Below are 15,717 nucleotides of genomic sequence, written 5' to 3' on the forward strand. Positions count from 1 at the left end.
GCAGTAAAGCCTTTCTCTCCAAATTTGTTCAAAATCAATTAGAATATAGTCATGGAATGGAACACCAAAATCTTGAAAGTTTAAAGTTTTTTGAAGTTTGCAAATATTAGACCAAATATCATAAAAATATTTTTGTGTGTAAGTGACCTCCAAAAAAAAAAAAAGGTAAAATTTCCAGGTGTCAACAGCCAAACCTCTCAGCAAAAGCAAACTAAAATTAGAAAATTTCCCATAGGAAGGAAGGAAGGAAGGAAGGAAGGAAGGGAAGAGAAAAGAGAAAAGAAAAGAAAAGAAAAGAAAAAAGAAAAGAAAAGAAAAGAAAAGAAAAGAAAAGAAAAGAAAAGAAAAGAAGGGTAGGGGAGGGAAGGGAGGAAATTTCCCATCTACCAGAAACATTTAAAAAGGAAGCCTATCTCTGTTCAGGAATTTACATTCTGAATTTTCTCTTCCTCTCTGGCTTAAGAATCTCCAAGGTAATAAATTAACATATACATTAGAAGATGTAGGGGCTGGTGGTACCTTAGAAAATCTAGCAGAGCAAACCACAAAACACCTTAGAGATTCTCACAGAAGAAAAAACAATTCAGCTAAAAACTATTACTCACACAAGGAAAAACACTAGAATATAAGCAAATATTCAACAGAAGAATTAAACAGTACACTAGACAAAGTTGAACAGAGAATGAGTGAATCAGAAAAACATTTTAAAGAAATTATCCAAAATACAGGACCTCAAGGAAAAAGACATGACAATATAAGAGGTTAAAACAAATACAGGACTGAATGAAATGGGTCTTATACATGTCTAACTGGAGTTACAGAAGGAGCTGATTCTTTTTTTTTTTTTTTAGGTTAATTTTATTTATTTTGAGAGAGAGACAGAGATCATGATCTGAGCCAAAATGAAGTCAGAGCCACCCAGGTGCCCACAGGAGGCAGTTCTGTGAAGAGCTGGGTCACTCCAAAACAGGATAAATGAAAGTTAAGTCTCCAGCAATGGTCCTTAATACTGGCTGAACCTTAGATTATCACCTAAGAAGCTTAAAAAAAAAAAAAAAGAAAGAAAGAAAGAAAAACAGTGCCTAAACCTACACCACCCAGAGATTTTAGAATTGGTGTGGGGTAGGTCAAAGTATCTTTGTTTCCCTCAAAGCTTCCCAAGCTATTTTTTTTTTAATTTTTTTTTTTCCCAATGTTTTTTTATTTATTTTTGGGACAGAGAGAGACAGAGCATGAACGGGGGAGGGGCAGAGAGAGAGGGAGACACAGAATCGGAAACAGGCTCCAGGCTCTGAGCCATCAGACCAGAGCCTGACGCGGGGCTCGAACTCACAGACCGTGAGATCGTGACCTGGCTGAAGTCGGACGCTCAAACGACTGCGCCACCCAGGCGCCCCTTCCCAAGCTATTTTAGTGAGTATCCAGGTTTGAGAACCTGTGATCCATACCTACAAACAGCTAAACCAATGAACAAAAATAAAGAGAAAAATGTTAAAAATAACTACAGAGAAGTAATTTTACCTACAGAGTAGTAAGCCTGCTCACAAACTTCCCAACAATAGAAGCTAAAAGAATAACAGAATCATACCTTCAAAGTGTAGAGAGAAGTAACTGTCAACCTAAAATTCTAAATAGCTAACTAACATTCAATAGTGATAATGAAATAGACATTTTTTAGTCATAAAGTCTGAGAAGTTACCATTTATAGAGCTTTGCAGAAATAGCTATTAAATAGGGTGGGCTGAACATAGAATGGAATGGGATATAAGAAGAAATTCAAAACATAAAAGTAAAAAACACAACAAACTCTTGTTGCCAGCTAAACTCACATTTCATTTTTTTTTTTTCCCTAAGTAATCAATCAACCAGGATGAAAATCCTCCTGGTCATCCATCCTGGTAGTTCATAAACATGACCAAACAAAGTGACCTGTTTTTAAAAGAACAAACATATGGGCCCCACCCTAGGTGTACTGTAACTCTAGGAATAAGGACATTTTTTTAGCATCCTACACCAAGAGGATAATCAGGTTTAGAAATATCAGGTTCTAGTATTTCCTTAATACAGCAGTTCTCAAAGTGTGGCTCCGCAGTAGCATCACTGTTATCAGGGAACTTGTGGAAATGCAAATTCTTAGGACCCACCTCAGATCTACTTTATTAGAAATTCTGGGTATGGACTCAGCAACCATGCTTTAATAGGCCCTCCAGGTGACTCTGACACCAGCTCCAGTTTGAGAAAGCTGCTTTAGTCTCATGCTCATATTATCTGTTCACACTTCTACGTGAACAAATCCTCTGCTGCTGTCCTGCCCATAAAATCTATCCATTTAGTCCTCTAGAGCAATGTACCATGGTTAACCAATTCCTAGACATTCTTAATCTCTTCAGTGAATTTTCTTTCTATCTTTTCCCTCAACTGAAACTAACCCTCTTCTCTTATAGAGTTCTCACATAAAAGCTGTTCACTCTCCCAAACACCATGTGGCTGAGGGTCTGGAAAGTGAGGTTCACTCATTCCTGCTTCCTATATCTCCAAAAACATTTGGATAAAATCTTGCCTTTTGTGACACTCTCCACTCTCAAGCCTTTTAAACTGCGGATGATACTAACTTCCAAATTTCTCTTGTGATGTTGGGAAGAACCCAATGACTACCCAACATTTCCATGTGGATGTTGCAGAGGAACTTCAAATTCAATATATAAACATCAGAACCTGCCATATTACCCAACTCTGTTCTTCCTACAGTTTCTATATGAATGGCACCACCACTCATCTATCTAATTATCCAAGTCCAAAACCTGGAAATAAATCATCAATGGAATCCCTTATCCAAATATTCAATTAATCACCAGTTACTATCAATTTCACCTTCTGTGAATTCTCTAATTCTCTCCATTACAACTGCTAGTGCTATAGTTCTAATTACCATCCCTAACTGGGAAATCCTATACAGCAATAGCCTCTTAACTGTTCACCCTCCCTCCTGTATTGCACTCTTCCAGTTCATTTCACAGTCCCTAAATTTTAAGAACATGTATTTTTAAACAATGTGGTAACTTATGGAATGTAAATTACGTTCCAATTTTTTAAAATCATGTAAATTTATAGTTTTAATACTTCTATTATTCTAAATCATCATTAAACACAAGCTTTTAAATCCAGCTCTTTTACTCAATTGTTCTGGGTCACCAACATATTGACAGTTTTATCACAATTATGTAACACAAAGAACATCAATCAAAAAAGGAATTATCGAATTAGACACAAGTTAAAATTTAAGGGCCACAACTGCTAACTTCATCTATGTGAACTTTCCTACAATAAATTTTACCACAATAAATGTTTACTGAACTTTACTGCAATAAGTGTTTTTGTTATAAATAATGGCATTTCAATAAATGTTTAGATGAGCAAACGAAGAAAAAAATTTTTTGAAATTCATGGAAGAAAACATTCTAGATTCTGAAAAAACAAAAACTCACCATACACACCTGTAGAAGTAGAATTGTTCATGGTAAAGGGTCCGTCAATGTCATCAGAAGAAAGAAGCTCATCAGATCCCCGCTGAAAAGCAAGGGCAATATTGTTAATAAAACAAGTCTTGGATAATGGTCCACATTTACTACTAAAAATATTAAAAGTTAATATTATTACTTCTGTTTGAATATCAAGGCCTTTAAAGGGAAATCCTCAAGAATCACAAAACTTAAAGGTTGGAGAAGTGAATTTCACAGAAAAAAAAAATTACTGCATATCCACATGGTTGTTATTTATATATACCAAAAAAAAAAAAAAAAAAAAGCCAACCTGCTATCATATAACTGGGGACATAATCCTTCATCCCTTTTTGAACAAACCCAATCTTCAGATGTTTCATTTGAAGTACCAAAAACCATACTTAGGGGTTGCATCCTGAAATTTTTTCTGTAATTTATTTTAAGGTATATTTGGTATATTTTAAATATACTTAGTATTTTTAAATAGGTTGTTTTTTTTAGTATATTCTTAAGTATTCATGTGGAAATAATTTGTGTAGCACCTGTTAAGAATCCTGACTTGATACCTACATATTTTTTTATTTTTCATTTTTTATTCATGTATTTTTTCCTATGTGTTTTTTAAAGTTGAACACAAAGATGCAATTTACTTCTATATTTGGTGATAGCTGATACCCTTTATAATTGGTGATTTTTTTACCCATTAATCTTCAGAATGATCTTTAATGTGTACTAATTCTTAAACAACTACTGTTTAAATAATTTACTCTTTTCTGCTGATGAGAGTTTTGACCAATTGCAAGCTGAACTGTCAATGCGAAAAGACAAGTCAGACAAGCCTTCTCATTTTAACTGTAAGATCTATTACCAAGATTTAAAAGTTTACATTTACAATGGACAATAAATGCCATGTACAAAGTTAAAATCAACCAATTTCCAATGTTACTGTTTGTTTAACCTGGTCAATTTTGAAGATCAAATATTTTTGGTCCACTGGATGATAAAACTTAATCCTTAAACTATCCAACAAATATCAAAATAGTAATTACGCTCCAAAATATGTTTAATGTTTAAGTGTTGAGTACCATTGTAGGAAACAACTTCAGCCTTTGCTAAAGAAAGGCAAAGCACTGATGTGTTTGCATAACAGAAATACAATTACTTAAACAATTCTTGTATTAAACATCTGGAAATTATTCCCTTTCGTTCTTGACGAGTTTATACAGACAGCTTGGGACAAGAAGAAATTAAATAAGCACATAAGAAGAAATAAAAAGGAAAATCTCAACTTCCAGAAAGGTAACAGAAAGAGTATTTTCATAATTTTGGAGTAGAGAAAGATTTCTTAAACAAGAAACAAAAGCACAATTATGAAGGAAAAATACTGATAAACGACACTGAAATTAATTTTATTTACAATATACACAATGTCAAATTATTATGTTGTACATCTGAAACTAATGTATGCCAGGTTTCTGGGGTTTTTTTTAAGAATTTTATTTAATAAGAGACATTAGGAGATTTAAAAGGCAAGTAACAGGGGCCCCTGGGTGGCGCAGTCGGTTAAGCGTCCGACTTCAGCCAGGTCACGATCTCGCAGTCCGTGAGTTCGAGCCCTGCGTCGGGCTCTGGGCTGATGGCTCAGAGCCTGGAGCCTGTTTCCGATTCTGTGTCTCCCTCTCTCTCTGCCCCTCCCCCGTTCATGCTCTGTCTCTCTCTGTCCCAAAAATAAATAAACGTTGAAAAAAAAATTAAAAAAAAAAAAATAAATAAAAAATAAATAAATAAAAAATAAAAGGCAAGTAACAGAGTGGGAGAAAATATCTGCAATACACATAACCAACAAATTTTATATCCAGAACTTACTAAGAAAGAGAAAAAAGGAGAAAAAAAATCCTCACTAGCAATCACTAAGAAAGTCCAAATAAAAGAAAACAAAAGAGTTCCATAGGCACCTAACAAAGTGGTAGACTTTACTTGTGTTCCAGAGGATTTGTGCCTTCCCTTTCTCCTGTGAAAGAATTTTTCACCCCCATCCATGGTGACATAACTTGCCATGTCTCCTGTGGGAGAATACTTCCCTCACCCACTGACACTGAGCACAGTTTTACAATATGCTCTGGCCTATGGAATATGAATAGACATGACCCATACTAAATCCAAGCAGAAGCTTCAAAAGATAGTACTAGTTTCTGCTAATTTTTTCCTCTTTCCCCCTTAAATACGGGCTGTTCTTTCAACCTGATTCCCAGAAAAAGAACACATACAGCTTCAGAACAGCCACCAACCACTATAAGTGAATGAGAAACAAATGTTATGTCTAAGCTATATCTAAATGACTAAAACCATATCCAATAGACATGAAAAGATGCTTAACCTCACTGGTCATCAGGGAAATGTAAGTTAAAACCATAATAAAATACTAGATATTAAAAAAGACTGACAATATCAAGAGTTGATAACAATGTGGAACATCAGAACTAGTATATTGCTAGTGGGAGTGCAAGTTGGCACAACTTTGGAAAACTGACCCAATATACTAATGTTGAATATATGACTATCCTACAAACCTTATGTATTCTATTCCTATGAATACACTCAAGACAGTTCATGCTGGGGCGCCTGGGTGGCGCAGTCGGTTAAGCGTCCGACTTCAGCCAGGTCACGATCTCGCGGTCCGGGAGTTCGAGCCCCGCGTCAGGCTCTGGGCTGATGGCTCGGAGACTGGAGCCTGTTTCTGATTCTGTGTCTCCCTCTCTCTCTGCCCCTCCCCCGTTCATGCTCTGTCTCTCTCTGTTCCAAAAATAAATAAATGTTGAAAAAAAAATTAAAAAAAAAAAAAGACAGTTCATGCTTATGTGCACCTAAACACATGAGAATGTTCTCATCAGCACTGTTTCTACTCATCAAATTGGAAACAGCTACGTTATCAACTCTAGTATGGATAGATTGTTGTAAATGCACTCGATGATTTATGCCACTGAGAATGAATTATTGCCCCATACACTAACATAGAAAAATCTCACAAGCATAAGAAGTCATTCACAAAAGAATATATACTGTATCATACTACTGCATTTATATGGAGTTCAAGAATATGGTGAAAACAAAATTACACATTGGACAGCAACATGCAAAAGAATGAAACTGGACCACTTTCTTACACTTATATATAAAAATAAAGTCAAAATGGATTTAAGACCTAAGTATGAGACCTGAAACCATAAAAATCCTAACTTCTTTGACATCAGCCATAGCAACTTCTTCTAGATATTTCTCCTGTGGCAAGGGAGATAAAAGCAAAAATTTATTACTGAGACTTCAACAAAATAAAAAGCTTCTGCACAGCGAAGGAAACAATCAACAAAACTAAAAGGCAACCAATGGAATGGGAGGATATTTGCAAACGACATACACAATAAAGGGTTAGTATCCAAAATATATAAAGAACTGATGCAACTCAACACCCCCAAAATGAATAATCCAATTAAAACATGGGCAGAAGATACGAAGACACTTTTCCAAAGAAGACATACAGATGGCCAACAGACACATGCAAACATGTTCAACATTACTTATCTGAGGGAAATGCAAATCAAAACTACAATGAGATATCACCTCACACCTGTAAGAATGGCTAAAATCAACAACTCGAGAAATAACAGATGTTGGCAAGGATGTGGAAAAAGGAGACCCCTCTTGCACTGTTGGTGGGAATGCGAACTGGTGCAGTGACCATGGAACAGAGTATGGAGGTTCCTCAAAAACTTAAAAATAGAACTACCCTACAATCCACCAATTGCATTACTAGGTATTTACCAAAGAATACAAAAATACTAATTCAAAGGGATACATGCACCTCAATGTTTATAGTAGCATTACCTACAATAGCCAAATTATGGAAACAGCCCAAGTGTCCATCAACTAATGAATCGATAAAGATGTTGCAGCATATATATACAATGGAATATTATTTGGCCATAAAAAAGAATGAAATCTTGCCATTTGCCATGACACAGGTGGAGCCAGAGTATTATGCTAAGCGAAATAAGTCAGCCAAAGATAAATACCATATGATTTCACTCATGTGTGGAACTTAAGAAACAAAACACATGACCAAAGGGGGGAAAAAAAGAGAGAGAGGCAAACCAAGAAACAGACTCTTAACTATAGAGAACAAATGGATGATTACCAGGAAGAAGGTGGGTGGAAGGGGGATGTGCTGAACAGGTGACAGGGATTAAGGAGTGCACCTGTGATGAGCACCGGTGCTGTATGGCAATGCTGATCATTATACTATACACCTGAAACTAATATTAGGCTATGTTAACTGCAATTTAAATAAAAAGTACTTTCAGGGGCGCCTGGGTGGCGCAGTTGGTTAAGCGTCTGACTTCAGCCAGGTCACGATCTCGCAGTCCGTGAGTTCGAGCCCCGCGTCAGGCTCTGGGCTGATGGCTCAGAGCCTGGAGCCTGTTTCCGATTCTGTGTCTCCCTCTCTCTGCCCCTCCCCCGTTCATGCTCTGTCTCTCTCTGTCCCAAAAAAAATAAATAAAACTTTGAAAAAAAAAAAGTACTTTCATTCTTCAAAGACACCATTAAAAACAAAAAGAATGATAAACCAAGCCAGAGAATGGGAGAAAATATTTGCAAAAACTAAATAAAGACAAATAACCCAATAATAATAATAATAATAAACAGGCAAAAAGCATTTGAAAAGACATTTCTCCAAAGATATACAAATGGCCTATAAACACATGAAAATATCAAATATCAACATCATTAGACATTAAGGAAATGTAAAATTAAAAAAAATAAGTGCAGTATTTGCACTTTAGTTGTTTGTTTTTAGGGAAAGCGCGCAAGCGGCGGACAGGGAGAGAGAGAATCTTAAAGGCTCCAACACTCAGCACAGAGTTTGAAGCAGGGCTCAATCCCATGACCCTGGGATCATGACCTGAGCCAAAATCAGGAGTCAGACGCTCAACCGACTGAGCCACGCAGGTTGCCCGAGAAATGCAAATTTTAAAACCACAGAGAGCACTTCAAATAAAATGTAAGACTAAGACATCACCACACACCTACCAGAACAATCAGAATAAGGAAAGGTGACATATCAAATGCAGGTGAGGATGTGGAAGAAAGTGGATCTCTCATACACTGAAGATAGGAACGGTACAGCCACTCTGGACTGTTTGGTGGTTTCTTTAAAATGAAACATACACAGCAATCTCAAAAGATCACATTCTCAAAACAAAAATTCACATGCTCTACGATTTTATTCATACAACATTCTCAAAATGACAGAATTATAGAGATGGAAAAGAGACCAACAGTTGTGAGGGAGCAGAGATGGTTGGGAGGAGGTAGTGGGTAATTAAAGGATGCCAGAAGGGAGATCTTTGTGGTGATAGATTAGTTCTGTATCTTGACTGTAATAGTTACATGAATCTACACATGCAACAAAATGAAACAATTATAAACAGGCACTTTACCAATGTCTTTGTTTTGATAGTGTGCTGTAATTAAAATGTAACCATTGGAGGAACCTGGGAGGGTACACAGGACCCCTCCACAGTATCTCTACAATTTGTTGTAAATCTTGAAATTTTTCCAAATAAAAAGTTAAGACAAAAAACAAAACAGGGGCGCCTGCGTGGCTCAGTCGGTTGAGTGTCTGACTTTGGCTCAGGTCATGATCTCTCGATTTGTGAGTTTGAGCCTCACATCGGGCTCTGTGCTGACAGCTCAGAGACTGGAGCCTGCTTCATATTCTGTGTCTCCCTCTCTCTGCCCCTCCTCCACTCACACTCTGTCTATCTCAAAAATAAATAAAACATTAAAAAATTTTTTTGAAATAAAAAATAAAAAACAAAACAAAACAGAACAGAACAAAACAGATGTATCATTCTAAGCCAGAGGATTCCTACTTGACTTGAGACTTTTTGCTGGCTTAAAATAGTCATCACCAACACCTGTGCTCGGTCAATCCTCAAGAAGGGATAAGACAAGACTGGTCAAGCTGTCAATTACTACAGCTCACTGTCAGAGCTCATGCCTCACACTACTGTTCCATACAATGGTGATCCAGAAGGCATCCCTTCAAAGACAGGCAACATTCAAAGAAAAACAATCCTATGAGTTCCTTATGGGAATCTGTACATAAGGTAAAGGAAGGGAAGACTCAAAAGCCAGACAACATACACCAGAAAAAGTATACAACTTTAAATTATGAGCAAATAAGAACTTTGTAAAATAAAATAAAAAATTAAGAAAATAGCCCCTCCTAAATAAAATGCAAAGGGGTATAACAGCTCAAAGGAGAGGCAAGTAAGAATTCTACCAAACGATTTAAAAGATAGATTGATGAAAAAAAAGAATAAAGCAGTGTCGTGAAAGTCAGACATTACAAAGAGGAGAGCCAAAAGTGCAAAACACACCTTTCCACCATCCAAAGAAGTTACCTACTGCAAAGAACCAACTCTTAATCTGGACTTTAAGTATCCAAAAGCCACACAGAAAAAATTTTCAGGAAAGCCCTCCCTTGCAGGCACATGAGATTACTTAAATGCAACTGGCGAAAGTGTCAGACTGTTAACAAAGGCCCCACACAATGTTTGACAGCTAAGAATCCAAAAACTTCCCTGCAGTCTTCTTAATGCACACAAGCTATTTCAGTTTCAATATGGGGAGAACTGAGTTACTCATAGTTCTATTTCCATCTTATTCAATAAACTGTTACCTGGTTTCCTAACAAGTAAATCACCAATCAACCATTAACATGAAATTATTCCCTGTTGCTTACTGAATCAATTCTAAACTTACTATAATATGGCCATTAAAAGCTCTTTCTAACCCAGACCTCCTCCTACACACAGTAACACTCCTGTCTTGTAATTTGCCCCAGACACACTATCTTTATTCTTGCCTCGTTATGCTATTCTCCCACCTCAAACACTATCCCTTCACTACATATCCATTCCTACATAATGATCACAAGTAAATACTATCACATCCTTGAAATTTTTCCTTTCCCCAAAATGAAGAGGCTGAACTTAATTTTGATTGCCTTGCGGGATTAAAATGTACATATGTTTTAGGATGTTAGTACACTTGCATAATGTATTCTTCCTATATGTATAGCTATCAATATCACACATTTTGTCAAATATGTATGCAAAGTTTTTTTTTTTCAGCCACTTTCAGTCTATTATTGTGTCTTACACTTGATTGTATTTCCCCACAGTCTATAGGACAGTGTCAGGTATATTATATGTAATGACTCTCTGCCTTGGTTATACATTACAATCATATAACCAGTTAAAAAAAATTGTTTTTATTTGAGAGAAAGAGCATGTGCTCAAATAGGGGGAGAGGGGCAAAGGGAGAGAAAGAGAGAATCCCATATAATCAGTTTAAAATCAACACCAGATGTCAGGTCCTACCCCAAAGATTCTTAACCAATAGGTCTAGGCTAAGGCGGAACCTGTATATTTCCAAAGCTCTAATGTGTACCCACCTGAGGACCACTATAAACAGATGTTTTAATAAACACAGAAATATAAGAGTGAAGTGGTTTAAAAGACGAAAATAAAATAGTCTTCTAGAGTAGACCAGATCTAGGTTCGAACAGACTCCACAATCTTAAATTTACCTTTGTATGATACTACACGTTATTTAATCTAAGGCTGTTTACTCATCTGTAAAATGAGGATAATAATGCTACCCATCATCACCATCCTCTGAGGATTAATGTTTCTAATACATAAGGTATCACTAAACACTAGCAGATAAACACTAATGATTAATTACTCAGTCCTTTTCAAAAGCTATACATGTCAGTAGTTACTTGTATTCAATGTAATTAGTACTAGATAACAATCTCCTAAAGGTAACATTCTTTCAATAAAGAAAACTTTCTAAAGTTTTAAAAAGAAACATCACCTCCCCATCCTAACAGCAAAAAATTAACGAAAGATTTGGCTTTGATAAAACATGCTTAAAAACTGAAGCAATACTTTTCACATTTTATGTAACAAACTCTTAAAATATATATCCATTTCTAATAAATAAAATTGAAACATTCTTTGTATAGGATTGCATACGAGAGCTAATAAAGTCCCATTTCATGATTAACCTCTGAGGATGAGAAAGAATAAAGCATGTATCTGCCTGGGCATTAGGACTTTTCCTGCAGAACACTGGTAAGATCTGTTAAGAGAAAAAAGTAAAAATTTTCACTATAACCATCCTTATTTAAGCATCTTTGCATACTTATTCAATTATCTCAGGATAAATCTGTAGATGTTAAACAGCCTGATTTTTTATTTTTATAATTCATTTTATCTTAAGTACATTCTGCAACATTATAATATGAATCCATGCCCCTGTCTGTAATCCTTTTATAACTGATAAGCTTTTGCCACACTGTTGCAGTCTTTGTATTCTATTCAAAATGAATATTCAGAAATGAAATAAACAGTTCGTCCTTTGTGAGCATAAAGACTGCAAGAAATCTCAAGTTTCCACTCAACGATGTAGAGTAACTTAAAGTTACTACTACACTACACGTGACTAGGAAGAAGCATTTTTATTTCTATAGGGGTCTTTCAAATATTGTTAGAATTAGCACATGACCACCTCATTTTATTTTTTTCCCCACAACATTTTAGTATTACTCAGAGTCTGGCTCACAATTTGTGTAGGAAAGAATTTAACTTTGCCAATTAGAGGTCTGGCTTTTGCCCTCTCCTTCTGGGAAGTATCTCTAAAGTCCTGGAAGGTCACGCTTGAAAGAAGTATCTTTTTTTTTTTTTTTTTTTTTTTTTTTTTAACTTGAGGGCTTTAGGTCACTGACAAGGGACTGACCACATCAAAAAAATCAACGATGTAATTTAGGGTAAATATGGGCTTTTGCTCATGCCTAAAGACTGAGATCTGCCTCAAGGGCAATCAATTATGCCTACACAAAGGAGCTTCTCAATAAAAAAAATATAGTTAATCACTAAAGCACAAGTGAACTTCCCTGTTTGACAATACTCCATAAGTACTACCACACACTGATGATGGGCAAGTAATGTGTCCTGATGCCACAGAGGACAAAGGATGCTCTCTGTGTTTGGTACTTCCCCAGACTCTGCCGTATGTGTTTCTTCCCTTGGCTGACTTAAATCTATACCCCTTCCCTGTAATAACCACTAACCATGAGTATAACAGCTTTCAGTGAGTTCCATAAATCCTTTTAGCAAATTATGGGACCTCAGCATTGGTTTGGGAAACCCCCAGAACTTACAGTTGGTGTTGTAAGTGAGGATAGTCTTCTGTGGACTATGTCCCCTAACTTTGCAGTTGGCCTAATTCCTCTCAAGGTTAAATGATGAATCAATCAAATATAATAAAAGTATTTATTTAACAGATTTTTAAAAACTATATTCTTAACCTCTGAATTACCATTTGGACTTCTAACTATAAAAGAAAAATTTAACCTAAAAATGTGATTAAATATTCAAGTATAGAAAAACCAGAATAATTAAGTTAAATTTATATGACACCTTAAATAAATTAATGTAACATCTTAACTATCACACTCTATGTTTCCACACAAAATATAAACTGCCATAATAAAAAAATGATGAACACTGCAGAGTCTTCAAAATAAACACATATAAGGAGCACCTGGATGGCTTAGTCAGTTAAGTGCCCAACTTCAGCTCACATCATGATCTTGCAATTTGTGTGTTCGAGCCCTGCATCAAAGCTCTGCGCTGACTGCTCTGGGCCTGGAGCCCACTTCAGATTCTGTGTCTCCCTCTCTCTCTCTGCCCCTGCCCTACACGCACTCGCTGGCTCTCTGTCTCTGTCTCTCTCTCTCTCTCTCTCTCAAAAATAAAAACATTAAAATAAATAAAGAAATTATATTTAAGTCTAAAAATTCTACAAGATCTTTCAAGAATAACAGGAGCAACTTATAAGTAAAGCAAACACTATAGTATTGAGTGAAGTATTGGAATGACTGGTTTTATTTTTTAATGTATTTTTCTTTTTCTTTATTTTTGAAAGGGTGGGGGGGAAGAGAGGAAGAGGGAGAAAATCCCAAGCAGCAGACAGCACAGAGCCCCATGCAGAGCTCAAACCCACAAACTGTGAGATCAAGACCCCAAGCCAAGATCAATAGCTGGGTGCTTAACCAACTGAGCCACGCAGAAGCCCCATGACTATTTTTATTTTTATACTTTATCACACAAGAAAAAATATTTGATACTAAAGTTTCATACCTGAAAATCCTGTTTTACATCAGAAAAAGGGTTGACTATCATATAAAATAAACCACTCATCTCTCAAATAGTTACGATACTTTTAAAAAAATGGTAACTTTCTGACCCTAACAGGGGTCTGATAAACACAAGACAAAGAGAACAAAAAGGCTTACATTTGAAAATTCAGTCACAAGAAAAGTATTCTGATAATCAAAATTTACTGGCTAAGCTTTTCCCCAAGAATTCATTTTCAAATTATAGAAAACAAAGGTTATTAATATTATAAAGCTCAAATCCCAAAAGCCATATTACTTTGTAAAGCTCTGTAAAAGAGGAGAAAAACACAATTAGTTCTGTATTAAACATTCCCTTCTTTTAAAAACCAACTTTTCTTTCCTAGACATAAATTCTTTCTCCTGAAAACACATCACCATCTATAATTACAGATTACTTCAGTACAAAACAAATTTCTGAAAATTATACTTAATATTTATATCCTATGTGTCTGAAAAGCAATTTTCCATTAAAGTAAGGGAAGAGCGATGCAGACTAGGCAAATTGAGGATCTCTCACAAGGGATGACTGCTATGAGAGAGGATGGTTTAAGAGATGGGTGGAAGATGAGCAGAATGAAGACCCCTGTACCACAGAGAAACAAATTAACATTACACAAAAGGCTTTAACAAGCCAAATGAAGACATCACAGAAGGTGGGCTGCATGAAAACACTGGCTCAACCGTCTCCTTAGAAACACACAGTAAATTTACGTAAGTGCAGCAGTTGCTTTCTGGACTTGTTAGCTCTCTGGCTAAGTCAACACACCAATCAGCTTCACTGCCTCTGGTACCAATTACTGAAGTTCTCTCCTATTGAAGAATAATGAAATATACAGGACCAACAAAGCAAAACAATACTGTAATTAGCAGCACAAATAAAGTGTTCCATTAACAAATTTGATGGAGAGTGGTTTTATTTAGCATTAGAGCAATATTATTATGATAGAAAGCAATCCACACAACTGAGAAACAGCCACTAAAGTAACATGTAAGGAAGATTCTGAAAAATAAACCATTAACTCACAGTTAATCTTCAGATCATATCAAAAATGCACACGTAATTCAAGAATAAGATATCATTTGTTTTAGCCTATCAAGATGCTATGACCATAAAAAAAAAAATGGCTATCAAAATTATCTCAGAATTGTCTATGATCCTAGTACTTTTTTTAAACAAAAGAATCTTAAATACTGAAATTAATATCCAAGTCGTACCATGAAGCCAAGCTAGCCCCCCCTTTTCAATTTCTAACAGACAGTCTTAGTGAGGCTCTATGAACACTTCCCAGAACAGAAACACATGTTAATCCTGTGGATACATTTTTCTGTAAACAGGAATAAAAGTGATATTATGTAAAGTCTCACCATAGTATATACACTTGTTGACTATGATCTCCTGATTACTCACCTTTATATCTTCCTCCACAGAACCTACTATAACATTTTACATGGCACCTATGTTCAAAACTTTCTTGTCTAAAAAGGAATTTAAAAATGAATAAAAACTACACAGAGAAGAGAACAAACAATATTCAGTGAGGCTTTCAGATTAACTGTGAGGCAGTATGTAACTTCAAGTATTTTTTTCCTAATTCAGCCTTTTGTTAACATTCGCCATTTCACAGCTTCCTGTTATTCAAAGCACATCCAAAACCCAAAGGCACTAGCTATTATTGGTAACTCTACCTTTGCAAATGACTTGGAGATCATATTCCCAAACACTGTGGCCCCATTAACACTCATCATCTACTATATGTGTGACTATACCTAAACATATTTTTTTGGTTAATGTTTATTTATTTATTTTTGAGAGAGAGGAAGAGAGAGAGAGAGAGAGCATAAGCAGAATAGGGGCAGGGAGAGAGAGAGAGAGAGAGAGAGAGAGAGAGAGAGAGAGAGAGAGAG

The 15,717-nt window shown here is 35.8% G+C and overlaps 1 protein-coding gene across 8 annotated transcripts in view; it reads right to left on the reverse strand.

Annotated features, from left to right (window-relative positions):
- The window catches only part of PTBP3 (polypyrimidine tract binding protein 3), a 122,228-nt gene that overhangs the window by 79,523 nt on the left and 26,988 nt on the right, over positions 1–15,717 (reverse strand). For 5 of the 8 annotated variants that reach the window (XM_040481963.1, XM_040481961.1, XM_040481964.1 and 2 more), the window contains one exon: positions 3,486–3,567. In XM_040481963.1, coding sequence (XP_040337897.1) covers positions 3,486–3,567 — 82 coding nt within the window. Of the gene's footprint in view, positions 1–3,485; positions 3,568–15,717 lie in introns of those variants that run through there. The other 3 variants (XM_040481962.1, XM_040481966.1, XM_040481969.1) reach the window with 1 other exon arrangement.

This window comes from Herpailurus yagouaroundi, unplaced genomic scaffold, assembly GCF_014898765.1.
Source record: "Herpailurus yagouaroundi ecotype Mexico unplaced genomic scaffold, PumYag 160, whole genome shotgun sequence".
NCBI classification, from domain to species: Eukaryota; Metazoa; Chordata; class Mammalia; order Carnivora; family Felidae; genus Herpailurus; species Herpailurus yagouaroundi.